General features: G+C 34.8%; 1 protein-coding gene across 1 annotated transcript; it reads left to right on the plus strand.

The window, feature by feature from the left end:
• Positions 1–3,939: 3,939 nt before the first annotated feature.
• LOC128551657 (uncharacterized) lies at positions 3,940–5,807 on the plus strand. Its single transcript, XM_053532555.1, has 2 exons — positions 3,940–4,398; positions 5,248–5,807. The coding sequence occupies exons 1-2, from the start codon at positions 3,940–3,942 to the stop codon at positions 5,425–5,427; spliced, it is 639 nt and encodes a 212-aa protein (XP_053388530.1). The 3' UTR covers positions 5,428–5,807.
• Positions 5,808–16,278: the final 10,471 nt, after the last annotated feature.

Genomic DNA, 16,278 nt, shown 5'->3' on the forward strand with positions numbered 1-16,278 from the left:
CAAAAGATAACAAAAACACAAAAACGTAATCCCTGCCTGTTCCAATGTGACATATGCTTTTTAAACAACATCCATTTAACCCCTGCCATTTTCCAAAGTGAAAAATGCTTATAAACAACAATCTATTCAATCCCTGCCTGTTCAAAAGTGACGTATGTTTAAAAACAACAATCCTTTTAATCCCTGCCTGTTGCAGTGTGACATATACGTGAAAGGGCAACAAATTCATTTAACCCCTGCCTGTTCCGAAGCGACATATGCATATAAACCAACGATCCTTTTTAATCCTTGCCTGTTCCCAGTGTGACAAATGCGTATAAGCAACAATCAACTTAATCTCTACCTGTTCCCGTGTGAAATATGCGTATAAACAACAATCAAGTTAATCCCCTGCCTGTTCCAAAGGAAAATTTGCATATAAACAAATCAGTTTGAATCCTTGCCAAGTTCCCAAGTGAAAACAATCATCCTGAAACTTCCGATATGGTCATAAAGACATTATTTATAATCAGTTACAAGCTTTAAAACTCCCGTCATATTAAAGGGCCATTGCTGTTAAGGCAAAAATCACTTTAATATCCCCATCATGTTCCAAATTAAACTTTGAACAATTTCCCACCCAGTTCAAGGTGACAATTATACCACTAATACCTACTATGTTCTAAAGTGACATAACTGTATAAACAACCAGCTTTCCCTTAATTCACTCCGTGTTCCATAGTGACTCTTCTATATTTACAACATCACCCGTAATCCCCATCTTGTTCAGAATTACAGCATCTCATCTTTTGCACCATGACATTACTGGTTTAAACATCCATCATTCCTAATTCCCCGGGCCCGAACTATAAAAACAACAATCGTCTTAATTCCTACCTTGACCAATATGACGTTTTTCTATAAATTATAATAACTACGATTTCAAAGAATTATTTTATTGTTAAAAAAAATGGAATTTTCTCCAGATCTCCCAAAGGACCAAAAGTAAAACAAAACTGAGTCTAAGTACAGCAAAACTCACTCTCAACACATCCTGCCATGTTACAAGCAGACCAACCATCTATGTGTAACCATCTATCAAGCTTAATCCCGGACATAAACCAAAGCGAAATTCTTGTGTAAATAAGAATCACACTTAGTCCGTAATTTGTTCCAAATTTGTTCGAGACTTCTGTAGCCGGATATCGTCACGAGGTCTCATAACGTTTACTTGTGTCTGTGGAGCTCATTTTATGCAAAAATAATCAATTTCTACTAACGAAAAATGCTCTGACAATACAGGATTTCTGGTGGAAAATTAGTTAGGAACACGGCCTGTAAATTCAATCATTATCATTTGATAATGGAAAATATAATCAATCCTCGCCTATGTTCAAATAGTTCGGTGGGCCGGTGGTTTAGTGGTAAGACGCTTGACTGTCAATCCAGAGGTCCGGGGTTCGAATGCCGGTCCATAAACTTGAAATGTATGAGATGCTCTAGAGTGTCTCCCACCTAACTAAGAGGCCTGTACTGGTTCTTCCCAGGAAAGATGGCTTCGCGTGTATCGGTACTATACACCGGGCACATTAAAGAACCAGACTGTCTATTCGCAGAGCTAGGTTAAGTTAGCCGGACAGGCCTGTATCTATCAGTTCTCCTCTGGTCAGATCGCTCTGTGTCTGTACCAGTAGAGAATGAAATTCGCGCCCTGTGTGGCTGCGTTTGCTATATGTAAAGCGCATTTGAACGTGTTTATCATGAAAAGGGCGGCGCTATATAAATCTGGTATAATAATGTTGATAATATTATTATTATTATTATTATTAATAATAATAATAAATGATATGGACAGATATGTATTGTAATGTATTTACAACTTGGCTCACCCCATCCAAGGAATTATATAACATAGTACAATTTGTCTTTACAATTCTAAAATGAAGAATTGATTTAACCCGAATTTTTCAAGGCATCGTGATATACTAAGAAAGTTCAGACAATAAAAATAGAAATGATCTTGTGCTAGGTTTTTTGTTTGACTGATTTGGAAAAAAAAAGACTTCCAACAAGTCTTCATAATGGAAGTTTAAGGAAAAATCACAATTTTGATGACAAGTTTGCATATAGAAAAAATCATTAAATATAGATATTTAATGAAACTTCTCACCATTATAGATTTAGCCATTTTCTGTCATGTCGTCGAATAAAAAGTGTATGTCACTAAGCTTAATTTTGACATATTTGCTTATGATGTAAGGGAATCCCAAATTTGCAACTGAATTTATGAATTATCTGGGATTATTTCACGTTCAAACATTTTTGACATTATATTCAATTTATAGAAGGATTGTAACGTGGTCAGTTTTATCATTAAACACAAAAGTTGTCATTTATTCGTTGCGTGTTTTACAGTTAATTACTTATCACAAAAGCAGTCTTTAAGTGCCGTGTGGCGGCTGTAAAACGTCTTCCCGTACTTGGATTCTGTCTTGGTACATTTACTGGTCCTTCGGGATCATGGAGTTTACGCGGGTGTTAGGAGGCGTGAGAGGTGTTGCACATTTCATTACCTCTCATGAACAGACTCTATCAAACCGAGTCTGCTATTAATCAGCTCGGTTGCAATCTATACTCCTGAAAAATTTATTACTTTTCCGTATGCCGGAACCAGGTTTCATTCTATGTTACGGGATAAATGGCTTTCGATTTAACAAATGCGCACAACTTACCTAACGCTATAAAAACAAACATTTTTGACTTAACCTCAATGCAATATTAATGTTCGTCATTATTTTACGTTAAAACATGATAGATATCTAGTATGTACTTCATCACTTTGTTGAAACAACCGAAGTTTAACTTTTACATTTTCTCGTTAGGCAAATTATCGCTCTTAGAGAAAACATGATAGATATCTAGTATGTACTTCATCTCTTTGTTGAAATAACCGTTTTTTAACTTTTACATTTTCTCGTTAGGCAAATTATCGCTCTTAGAGAAAACTGTTGTAGTGTGTAGTTTATTTCAGGGACATTAAGAAGTTAAATAGTTGTTATGTTTGTATATAATTATTATTATCATTATCATTAAGCGAGGTTTCGAACCTACATCTGTTCAAAGACAGTAAAGTTAACCACTCAGCAACGATGTCCCTTGTATTTCTTTGTTTGTCACAGCATTTATTTAAACAAATGATGGCATGTGTTCACTTAAACCTTTACAATTGATTATTTTAAGAAATCCAAGAATGAACTTAAAGAATGATGAAAATAAAACATATTTCGATTAAAAAAAATAAGGAAAGACGTACACCTATTATGCTGATATCAACCTTATAGAATTTAATGTATTCCTAAAAACAGAATGGTATTTTTGTCGTTTATTTGCATGTTATTACGGTAAATATGGCGTTGATAAATGTCACTTGGTGTAAAATTAATCTACTTTGCATAAAGCAGTAGACTGACATAAGGAGGTAGTATTTTAGAAGGTCATTTATTATGTTCTGTATCACGCAGTAAAGTAGATATCGAAGTCGTTTTTTTAAATTTTGCATATAGTGTACAGGTAGAAATCGGAGCAGCGGCCTCTATGGTCTGTTAACAAAAGAAAAACATCGATTGTCCTAATGTCATTTACAGTTAGAGTACTGAATATTATAGAACTTAAACATAGTTTGTCTTTCATACTATCATTTAACATCAGGCGACTGAACGAAAATGGCTAATATTTACGCTAAAATTCATATTGGGATTTCAAATTACTGTGAAATCATTAATATTCGTGGGGGACTAATTTTCATGGATTTCGTGGTTGATTCAATCCACGAAGTTTAATACCATCGAACAAGTAAAATTCCCATTCATTTTATGTTAAAAAGTTGAAATCCACGAATTCATATCCCCACGAAATTGCTGTTTTGACCAAAACCACGAAATTTCATGTCCACGAAATTAAATGATTTTACAGTATCATAAAGAAATACGTGTTAAAAACACAAAAGAATGTATCGAGGAGCATTCAGAGACAAATCCACATAAAGAGGCGTTTGTTTTTATTTCAACAGATGCCGGAAGACAGAGTCTTACATGGTCAACGCTTTACGAAAGATCATGTGCCGCAGCAAGATCATTTATACAACTTGGTGTGAAAAGGAATGAAATAGTTGCTATTAATCTTCGGTTTTATGTGACGTTCGGGGTGATGATAGCAGGCTCAATCCCGGTAAGTGTTTCATTCACCTATACAGATGGCAGTGACTTGGTAGCGTTGATGCAGAAACTACAACATTGTTCACTTCTCATTATGAATCCTGGACTGGACAACGTGAACTGGAACATTGTACAGAAGCTACTTGATGAGCATAGTGGAAATGGAGCAGTTCATTCTCCGAAATTGCCATATCTTAAGTATCTGGTAGGTGTCGGCTTTGAGGAAAGCTCAGCTCTTGTGAAAAATTTTCATGATTTACTAAACGAAACTAACACCGACGTTTCTTTTCCGGATATAGAAACTGGAGATGTCGCTGCCGTGTTACAGACCTCTCGCAGCACGGGTGTGCCAAAACTTATTGCACATACACACGCATCACTCGTCTGACATGACAGGTCTTGATAAAAGCTATATATTGTTCAGCGATCGTCCATTGAAATGGTGGATTTCCATTTTCAGTTTTGACCGGGGAAACGAGGGTGACAATATCGGGATTCTGTGATCCACCAAAGAACAGAGTCTCCTTTATGAAAGAGGTCATAGAATAGGAGAAATGTTCACTTATAGTAGCATTACCTCCGCTGATGGCGGAACTTGCACGAATACAGTTAAAACGCTGTGGTAGATTTAACCTAAAAGCGTTTGTAATACATCTTTCGTTTGGTAACTTGTAAGAAAGATAAGGTGAAAAAAATCGTAAGTAAATGTAAAGTAAACCCTCTTCAACATAAAGTAAATTATAAAATTGGTTCTGTTACTGTAAGTAATATAATTATAAAACAAACGTTAAGGTAGTTCAATGCTATTAGTCTTAAGCCGTGAGTCCTTTGTTACGAATTTATACTCCTGCCAACAGTTTATAACACACGTAGATTTTTGCTAAATTGTAAGCATTTAAATATAGAAATATAAAAACATGTTAAATTTATTACCATGCATCTTTTTGACTACTAGCAGTTGTTGTGTATTTCGATCATGTTTACAGTTTTATATACTACATGTATCTCTGTTTCTTCTGCAAAGAACTATAATAAATACTTCTTGAACTTATAGGATGAACTGCCTTCTGACTGGCCAGTATCGGGATTAGTCACGGGAGGCCAGCCAATGACAAAAGCCTTAACGGAAAGCTTTGGAAAAGCAGGGAAGTTTCTTTGCTGTGTTTATGGGACATCAGAAACGATATTTTTAACCCAGATTTTGATAACGGAAGGCGATAGTTTTACTGAATAAGCATGTGGTACACCGTTAAAGATGAAAGGGATTGAAATGAAAATTGTTGATGAGAATGGCAAAGCAGTACCTGTGAATTCAAGCGGTGAAATATATGCTCGATCACGTGGAATGTTCAAAGAATATTTCAACGATTCTGAGAAAACTAAAGCTGTAATTACTGCCGACGGATGATATAGGACGCGTGACTGAGAAAGTGTTTTTTTTTTGTGGAAGGCCGAAAATCTAATATGATAATTTCGGGAGGAATGAATGTTGCCCCCGAAATTTTAGAGCAAGTGATGAAAACATTTCCTGGAGTAGAGTCAGCCGTCCTTGGTCCCGTACCAGACGACGTTTACTATCAGGTTGTGTGCGCATGTGTAATTAAAAAGTCAGGATGTGACATCACTGAGAAGCTGCTTCAAAAAAATTGCGAAGATTTTCATACAGATAAGCCAGGACTTTTTACCGTACTACCAAAGTATTACCTGATCATGGAAAAACTGCAAGAAACAAACACAGGAAAAACAGACAGAAATGAAATTGAAAGACTAGCCTGCAGTAAATTTAGATAAGTTCTTTTATATTTAAGATTAATTACTATGCAGTAGTAGTAGATTTGGTAGAAAATGTATAGAATACTGTATACTCATGCTTCTCATTTCTCATTTCATTATATGTCAGATGTTCTCGACTTTTACCAATTTAAGGTTGTTCTTTACGATCGGATCTTTTTTTTTCTTCAGGATATACTTTAAAAAATCGACAGTTAAAAAACATAGGGTCGTGTACTTGATTTCTTGCTAGGATATTTGAAAAATCTGGAAATCACACACAAGTTTTCATAATGGGTATCTGTGGGAAGATCACAATTTTGATAACATTTTCGCGATAAGATTTTTTTTTACAATGTAAGTTTAAAAGAAACTTTTAACAGTCATAAATATGGTCTATGATATGATGAAATAAAATGTACAGGTCTGTGTGTTTGTTTCTTTAGGTATGTGCCCTATGATTAAAGAGATTCGGACAATACACGCATATTTCAAGATATTATTTGGAATTATTTCATGTGTCAAACGTTTTTATGTTTTAGAAAGATAGTAATGTTGCCGTGTTAATGAATTGATTCACGGATTGTTAATCAATTCATTCCTTCATTAAAGGATTTTCGTTTCAGTAAATTGAGTCCAGGCTTTTTTCTACGTTATCCCGATAAATCTCGTTATGCCATTATATCAAACTACCTTAAACAGAAACTTTATCCTTCTTTCTACTTTATAATTTGTATTTTGTTCATTTGAAAATGCGTGCACGTTTCTATTATTATGTATTATACAGATACGTTTAATTTCACTATAAGTAAATACAAATTGCAATGTTCGAAGTGATTAAGAAAAGCATTTGACTCAACAAATCAATTTTCAGTAAACTGTAAAAGTTTATTAATATGCTTTTATTGTAATAGGCCAAAATGATTACATTGCAATGCAGCCTTTTATACCATGCACTAATAAGTTAAAGATACTATGGGTGTGTTATTGTTTTCCTATGTTGGTTTCGTTCAGTGTAACCTGATTTTGATTTTGTTGAATTGAACGTCGCACTGACACATGATAGGTCATATGGCGACTTTCCAGCTTTAATGGTGGAGGAAGACCCCAGGTGCCCCTCCGTGCATTATTTCATCACGAGCGGGCACCTGATTAGAACCACCGACCTTCCGTAAGCCAGCTGGATGGCTTCCTCAAATGAAGAATTCAACGCCCCGTGTGAGGCTCGAACCCACATCGATGAGGGGCAAGTGATTTGAAATCAGCGACCTAAACCACTCGGCCACGGAGTCACCCCCCCCCCCCCCCCCCCCCCCCCCCCACACACACACACACACTCCCACACCCCCGACAATGTAACATGATGTTCTACATAAACATTATATCTTTTTATACAGATAAAATAAGAATTGTGAGATTTTTTATATAGAAGATATTTTGTGCTTGTTGTATTCAGCTGTTCCTGCCTTCGGATCTTATGCATGTTTTGTCCTGTCTCTGTTGTTTAGCTGATGATTTTATGCGTGCTAACGTCTAATAATATATATAGTTTTGCTGCTCACAATGGCGCTATAGCCCATCTTACATTTTAAAGAATAGTTTATATACTAAAATTTCCAGTATCTGGTTACTTGTTTCCTGAACACAAAATATATTCAAACCATATTCTGAGACAATGCCAACAAATGTAAATTCTCTGTAAAGGATATGTCCATGTATTTATGTGTAATATTCAATTAAACACTGATTAAACTGCAATAAAGTGTTCTCTTTTCTTCATTGTTCAAAGCTGACGTGATTTAAGCAAACTCATTGATGTGTTAAAATGAATTCAAATAGCGCATAAAGACGTTTAGATGAATATATATTTCATATATATATTAATTTCGGAGGAATATGTAATAGTTGGCAATTTTAACATTATATACTAACTATAAACATGTGTCCATAATTTGAATTATACTATCCAACCATGATGTATTAAGTTTTGTATATATCAGTATATCTAAACGCATCTCCATCCCTAAAATAACCCAACGGAAAAATATTACAAAAGTTCACATCGAATACCTGCTGCGTTTTAGTATCTAATTCCACAGTTTAAGAATATTTTTGAACATGTTTATAAATAAAGTACTTGTTCAAATAATAAAGGCAAACAGAAAGGAATCGCTAATTTGATTCTGTCATTCAAACAAAAAGCAACATTCACACGTTCAATAAATACTTTGGATTTAATACGTCTTTTTTATCGGCCATCTTGATTTTGAGGTCCTTCGGCATCGGTCATTGGTATAGAACATAACTCGTAGACGACCTCAAACAGTCTCTACCTCTACGGATTGTAAGAGTATAATGTTTTACGTAAATCTGTCATATCCTATGCAATATAATGTAAGTCCCAATAGGTGTGGAAGGTGAAGCGATTGTATAGCTCAAACTAAGACGATTGTATTTGGGATAAATTACCTAATGAGACAATTAATGTATAACTTCTCATTTGCCTTTAAATGAATATTGTCAGTCGAAAGGCAAAGTTAAGAAGCTTCAAATTATAAACAATAATATAACCTTTAGAGTTTTCAATTCTATATCTAATTAAGAAAATGGCTTCTGTAAAACCAACTGTTGACCAAAATGACTTTACCAGCAACCTGTATGATACGCATAAATTATATTTGCAAGTACATGAACGTTTACAAACATCAGTTTTTAGTACTCTGGAGGTGCAGAATTGAAATGCGTTTTTATCTTTTATTTCCAGGGCAGTTTATAGTTTTATTTTCAATGCCCATGTACCGAATACATTCTTAGAATACAAAAAATTACTAATTCAAAAGCCACCAAAAATACCTGCCATTTTACATTAACAAACATAAAAACAAACATATAGATATATCAAAACAAGACAAACATACACATAGTTCTTTACTTAAGGATAAAGTGTTATTCAGCACTTTGATATGAAAAGGATGTATCGGTTGGTTTGCGAAATGGTGTATGAAGAAGTGGGGTTTTAGCCACTAGCACCAGACCAGAAAGAGAATGCCACTGTAATGTCATACATATACCCTATTTTAAGTATACTATAACTACGATGGTCATGAAAGGGAAAAAATACTAATACATTTTAACCTTAAACGCGCAGTACGGTAAATGTGTAGTATGCCTATAAAACAAGTTGTAATCTTCAATCGTGCAGAAGTCACATACAAGTCTCAATAATTCATATCGCAGAGACAATCTGCGATTTTTATTTTTTCGTCAACGTTTCAGAAAATACTTGGATGAACTTCCCTTAATGAACTTGTTCCGGTCTTACAAGCTGAAAAGAATAAGCATATTTTCCCGTTCATGACCAAGGTTCTTATAGATACCTAGTTTGCTCTGGTGCCAGTGGTTTTAACAGGATTTTTAAAGCAGTAGACGTGCCAGCTTCCATAGTACGGACAGGAAGAGAGTTCAAAAAGATTGGGAGCAGAGAACGAAAAGCTCCGATTGCCATACATCAAGGTTTTAGTCTTTTTGCACAACAAATGACACTGTGTCTGGTCACCTTAGGTTTCTAAAACGTAAGTAGGGAGAGTGTTGGTCTACAGATCACGGGGTCGCGAGTTCGGTCCCCGGGCGGGGCGTATCTTCTCCGTGACAATTTGATAAAAGACATTGTGTCTTGTCATCTTAGATTTCTAAACAGTCTGTACACTTCTATTTTATCCCTTATAGATATTATCGTTTCTGCTATTATTCTTCTTGGTTGCATTCAATGCTTCCAAAGGGTCATTTTACAAATTTTATTACATGAAGTCTGACTGTGAACATCGAAAGCGGACTATCAAAGGGACGTTAAAGACACAATAAAGGACTTCTACATTCTAATATTAGTGACTGAATGTTCCATCATGTAATATCAAAATGACAGATACATATATTGCCGGCTAATTAATTTCATTAACTTTAGAACACGATAGTAAATGCAATGCATCATTCTGCTTTGATTAATAAGGTGGTTATGCCGGCTGGTTTCCACCTTCCAGATAGACATGCAAGTATTATCAATTGGTTCATAAAAATGTATATTGATATAAAAGCTACGATCTATTACACTTTGCCTAAAATGATTTCACTTCAGAGGAAATATTTGTTTAATATTTTGCATATATTGTAAGCATACATCTGTACGTTCAAGTTATTGTCACTTGAAAATTTGATCACTAAATACGGTGTTAAATATCGACGACACAATTTTCACGTCTCATTTTCTATCATTGTACTGATTTAAAGTACGAGCAATTTCAGCTGGTTTTAACGTAGATACGTACCTGATAACAACCGTCACGTCGTCAATGCGGTATGCGCATTTTATCAGACATTATCCAAAGAATTTAAGTTATACGCATTACACAGCATAGCGGGTAACTATTTTCCTCTCGTAACTGCATTACAAAACAATGTAGAACCAGGACGTTGGGCGTGGTTTTATGCCATATTAATAGAAGTAATTAGGGGAGGATTTTCCGTCACCGTCTACTTTTTAGCTCACCTGAGCCGAAGGCTCATGGTGAGCTTTTGTGACCGCTCAATGTCCGTCGTGCGTCGTGTGTCCGTCAACAATTCCTAACAAATCTTCTTCTTGAAAACCACTGGGCAGAATTACACAAAACTTCACAGGAATGATCCTTGGGTGGCCCCTTTCAAAATTGTTCAAAGCATTTAATTCCAAGCAGAACTCTGGTTTCTATGCCAAAAAAAGGACAAAACTTTAAAAAAATCTTCTTGTCCAAAACCACAGGGCATAGGGCTTTGAAATGTGGTATGTAGCATTAAATAGTGGTTCTCTACCAAATTATTTCCCTAGGGTCAAAGATGGCCCCGCCCTGGGGGTCACATGGTTTATATAGACTTATATAGAAAAGAACTTTAAAAATCTTCTGAAATCACAAGACCTAGACCTTTGATATTTGGTATGTAGCATTGCCTTATGGTCGTCTAATAGGATTGTTCAAACTATGCCCCTAGGGTGAAAAGAGGCCCTGCCCCGGCGGGTACCAAATTTTACATAGACTTATATAGCAAAAACTTTAAAAATATTTTTCTTTGAAACTGCAAGGCCTTGGCTTTTAATATTTGATATCTAGCATTAACTTGTTGTACTTCACCATGATTATTCAAATTAGGTGAAAAGAGGCCCCACCCAGGGGGTCCAAAATTTTACATAGACTTATATAGGAAAAAACTTTAAAAATTGTCTAGCCTGAAACTGAAAGGCATTTGATATTTAGTATGTTGTATTGCCTAGTAGTCTTCTACCATAATTGTTCAAAGTATGCCACTGGGATGAAAAGAGGCCCTGTCTGGGGGGGGGGGGGGGGGGGGGGGGGGGGGGTCCCAAGTATTACATTGATTCATATAGGATTTTTTTTAAATTCTTGTCTGAAAGTTCAAGGCTTCAGCATTTGATATTTGATATGTAGTATTGCTAAGTGGTTCTTTAACAAGGTTGTTCAAATTATGCCCCTTGGGTAAAAAAGAGGCACCGCCCCGGGGGTCACCTGTATATGAGTTATATAGGAAAATTGGCTTCAAAAATTATCTGATCGTATTTCTAGACTGTTTAATTATAATTACCTAATGAACCCCAAGTAATTAGGGGTCTCTTGACTTTGACTTTGACCTTCTGACCTACAGTTTTATTTCTTAAGATACAGCCTTGAAATTTGGATGACATATACAGTTTTGCACACTATCTTAAAATCAGAGAAATTTGGACCACGTCAATAACTTTCGATAATCATCTTGAATGTTCTTAGCACTGACCCACTGACCTATTTCCTTGTTTTTGAAGCTACAGCAAATAGACTTGGACCACATGTATAATGTCTGATACAGATTTCAATACTCGTCATATATAGTCTTAAACAGGTGAGCGATATAGGGCCATCATGGCCCTCTTGTTTAAAACATCCAGGCTGTTTACAATGTAAGAGACAAACATGTCTATATATTCGGACTATGCGTGGACCTGTATTTGTGAGTGTAGAAATGCAATTCATATAGAAACATAGTGCATATAAGTGAACTCCCAGAATATTTAAATAAGGAGGTGTTTCAGCAGATTTCAGTTTGTCTGAATGTTAAGTTTGTCTGAATATCAAATTTATTTGAATGTTTCGTATACATTTGTAATCTAATACCAGACAAACGTATAAAACATCCTAACACACTTAAGCTATATGATGGCAGATATTTAGGGGTTATACTTATAATTATGGCCTCAAGGTTCACATATTTAAAATGATATTTACAGTTTTCATGCCGTATGTTTTTAAACATATTAGCGCAAATGAGTATAATGTTAATTACCCAACCGTCCTTTGTTTCGAAGAGGAAAAAATTAAGTTATATACCGCTTAAGAAGTCTATAACAATTAACAGACCTACCCTACTTCTATTGTTTACAGTATAACAGAAGCATGAGAAGTTCGTGCAAATCATTAATGTTATGCGTGATTGACTAGGTAAATAATTATAATACTAATGCGTCTTACATGTAAATTCAATCAGGTTTATCGATCTTGAAATTTGTTCTAAAACCGACTTTCAATAAAATATTTGTGAAATATCTATCTCTTCTTAGTGAAGATTGTCTCGTGCCTCTATTAACTAACAGCCAAAACAAAACAATCACCGAACTGGCTAAAACTCAGAAATGATCCTTAATTATTATACTATTTATAACTCGATGAGTTAATTTCATACTGCAGTTTGAGGACAAATGTAATTTCTGCAATTTTTATCTCAATCTGTAAATTTATACATTGAAAGAGTTTATAGATAATCTATAATTGTATAGATCTCCTGAAAATATATCACTTTCTTAGACCTCTGGTCTCTATCTCCTATCGGAGTATATTACCTTGACCGGATTTTTAGCGCGATCGGGGTTCAAAAAAAAAAGAACCACGATAAAATGGAAAAGGTTTCAGTACTTCTTGAAAAAAGGCTAGAATTTATATGTCTAAAGTTAATATTTATGCCACAGCTTAGTTATATATCATAGAATACAATTTAAGCGCCCATTAACAATTTTATAAGCTATGTTACAAAAATCTGAATGTAACAACAAAACTATATTTATTGTGAATTATTTTGTACATGTATCTTATAAAGATGTCAAGACAGTCTGAGCATTAGAACTTTCTTACTAAAAACTGATCAAAACTGTTGAGCATTTTTAATGTTCTAATGTTACGCTTGTTACCCCGATTGAGGTATATGATGTAACCGGATCAAGATGATATACCAAGTGGAGATATGCTAACCTGCAGAAATTATTCTTGGGTTACTTGTGTGTCACGTCATGTGCACGTGCAGTCTGCTGACTAATGCGATACGGATGGCATGCATTTCTTGTAATAATGCAATGATAAATCTATATAGATACGCGTATAAACCAATGCATATTTAAGGAGCAATCTAAAAGATGTCCAAGAACTGATTGTATGAAATCCATGTCAAATCCTGAAAACACACCGTGCTGAACTCAGAAAGAGGCTATCATCTTCTCAAATGTGCACGGATTCTTCATGCAATACAAATGCCGTTTCCTATTTGCTGACATATTTGCAGGAGTTTAGCAAGTTTGGCATTTGTAATGTTCATTTTAGCACATGTTTTTGGTGTTTATTATAACATACAAAATACTGTTTACAAACTCCAACCAACCTGGGCGGATTGTAACAAAAGAGCATGTACGTAAGTAGGTTATCATTATTGCAATAAGTCTGGACTGTGGAAAGAAACCTGTGAGGATATCACATATCTTGGAACGCCATAAAGAGTTATTCCTCGACCAATAGGTATTACATAATAAACAGTAGTTCAACGCAAAGCACAAAAAACAGACGACACTGTGATATTTGTGATATTTGTTTCAGAATGAATATGCTTGTAGGGGTTGCGAATGTTAAACTTTTTACTGCATTTATCTTTTAAATCAAACAAGTGCATTTATTACATAAAACATGATTTGCCTATTTTACGCTGGACATCTAAGTACATTGAAATAATAATTTCAGATTGTTGAAAGCTTTAAAAAAACTTCTAAACATAATGAATAATGCCATCATGAAAGGAAAGCAATGTGAGACAATCCCTAGCATTTAAATCACATTTTATCCGTTAATCACGTACACGTAGTTCTTCTAATTACATTAAGTCTTCCTTTCAAAGACAGATTTAAAGGGATTGTAAGGAGTAACCTAGTAAAGTTTGATTTTTTATAGTGTTCAGATGATTTTATAGTGTTATGGTAATTACAACCTTTTCGAAATTCGTATATTTGCCAGTCATATTTGGCGAAGAAATAAAAAAGAAGAAAACAAACAACACAGAAATAAGAAAGAAACCGTAGATATGCACAACGTAGTTGATGGACTAACTACTAGACTGATAATAAAGAATTTGTCACAAATTTTCAACTTTTGTAATTTTTCTTTTATTGTATGGAATAGTGACAAATGCAAGTCATTTTTTAGAGATTTTCTGAGAGAACTGATTGTAATATTATCATATGATATTGGACAAAGGATGCAGACTGGCTACATTCACAATTTAAAAAATAAAAATTATAAAAATGATAAATCATATTCTAGGAGCTAGTCTAAGTTATTGGCTACGGTGGTGTAGAGCACGTCGGATTCCTGATACACATGCAGAGAGGGGGTTCTAATCCAAAAGGTAATGGAATTTGCCCGAGTCCACTACAGTCGCTTCTTAAAGCGCGATGACTGGTCCAGGAAGCAGGTCACCGAGAGAGAAAATGTTTGGAAAACGTTTTCAACTGATCTCTGTACATAACTTTTTCATCTCCTTACGATTCGCCATTCAATTTAGATCTACAGTCAAACCTGTCTATAAAGACCAACCTTGGGAGAGCCAAAATGTGGTCTTTATTGGGAGATGGTCTTTATTCACAGGTTAAAAGACACTGTAGACGTTAAAATGGGAAACAAAACATGTGGTCTTTAGAAGCAGGTAGTCTCTGTTCAGAGGTGGCCTTTAACACAGGTTTGACTGTATATATTTTTACAGGACATAAGAAATAAATGTTCTTCTATGTATTATTACAGGACATCAGAAATAAATGTTCTATCGTTTTTCTCCTTAAAGATTTGACTTTAGCCCAGGTAAAGTAATTTTGTGAAATTTTGACCAGTCAATAACACAAAAAATATTGACCGTCGATTTTATAAGAAGTCATGTAATAATCTTTCTTATTTTTTCGAAGTGGTAATATAGTGATGTATCTATGGCAATTTATTTACAATGATGTCATACAAAACAAAACAAACTAAATAAAAAAAATGGAATTTTACCAGAGGGACTATTTTTGATGCTTTTGATGTTATGGCTACATGGGCTACATATATGATTTTAGTCGTACATTTATATGAATGATAATTTAAGACGGCGAAAAAATGTGTGTGTGTGCGTGTGTGTGTGTGTGTGTGTGTGTGTGTGTGTGTGTGTGTGTTTTGCTCCAGTTAACCTCACACTTACACAATTAGATCATTTGGCAACTTCTGATGGCGATGTCCCTCCGGGATTTGAAAATTTATAGGATAGATATCGTTCTTTGCAAATGATTATCAAAGAACAACTTTAACTAGCTTAAGTTTCTTAGTAAATGTGTAATAAAGCCTGACCCAAAACTGCCAGTCCCTCCTCCGCTCCCTATTTCCCTGCTGTTATACGCATGGATTTGTTGTAAGGGAGATAATGAGGTGATATAGTTACACATTTTGACAACGAAATTATCATTCTTTATTCTACCTCTAGAACGCACTATGAACTACAAAGTTCATTAAAGAATATATTACTACATTTTAAGTCTTGCTTTCAAAGTGATAAGTAATTAATGTAGAACTTTTGCCTCTTTGCATATCCTAAAGATATCTGTATTAATGTTTGATGATAAAAACATATTTTTGCTCCACTGTACCAACAGCAACATTTCTTGAGTAGTCATCTTGGATCGTACATAGAATGTATACGGTCACAATAATCCGTGGACCTTGAAATACTCAAAACTGCTACGTATTCCACATTGTTAAACCTGTAGAGGCCACATATTCTGCCTGATCAAATTGAAACCTAGTCCTAATGTCCAAATGGTCCTAATCAATGTTTTTCTTTATAAAATGTTGGTCAAGTTTAATGTTAGGTTATCAGAGTTCAAAAAAGGCTATTAAGCCAAATTAGAGAAAAAAAGCTGTTAATATTTTCATTAAGAAGGAAGTCTGCTTATCTCACT

This window comes from Mercenaria mercenaria, unplaced genomic scaffold (assembly GCF_021730395.1).
Source record: "Mercenaria mercenaria strain notata unplaced genomic scaffold, MADL_Memer_1 contig_146, whole genome shotgun sequence".
Taxonomy (NCBI): Eukaryota; Metazoa; Mollusca; class Bivalvia; order Venerida; family Veneridae; genus Mercenaria; species Mercenaria mercenaria.

Excerpts from the sequence above, each read along its gene's own strand:
- LOC128551657 (XM_053532555.1), top strand. The coding sequence starts at position 3,940 with ATGATTTTACAGTATCATAAAGAAATACGTGTTAAAAACACAAAAGAA. Across the intron at positions 4,399-5,247 it reads TGCCATATCTTAAGTATCTG|GATGAACTGCCTTCTGACTG; the intron begins GTAGGTGTCGGC and ends TTGAACTTATAG.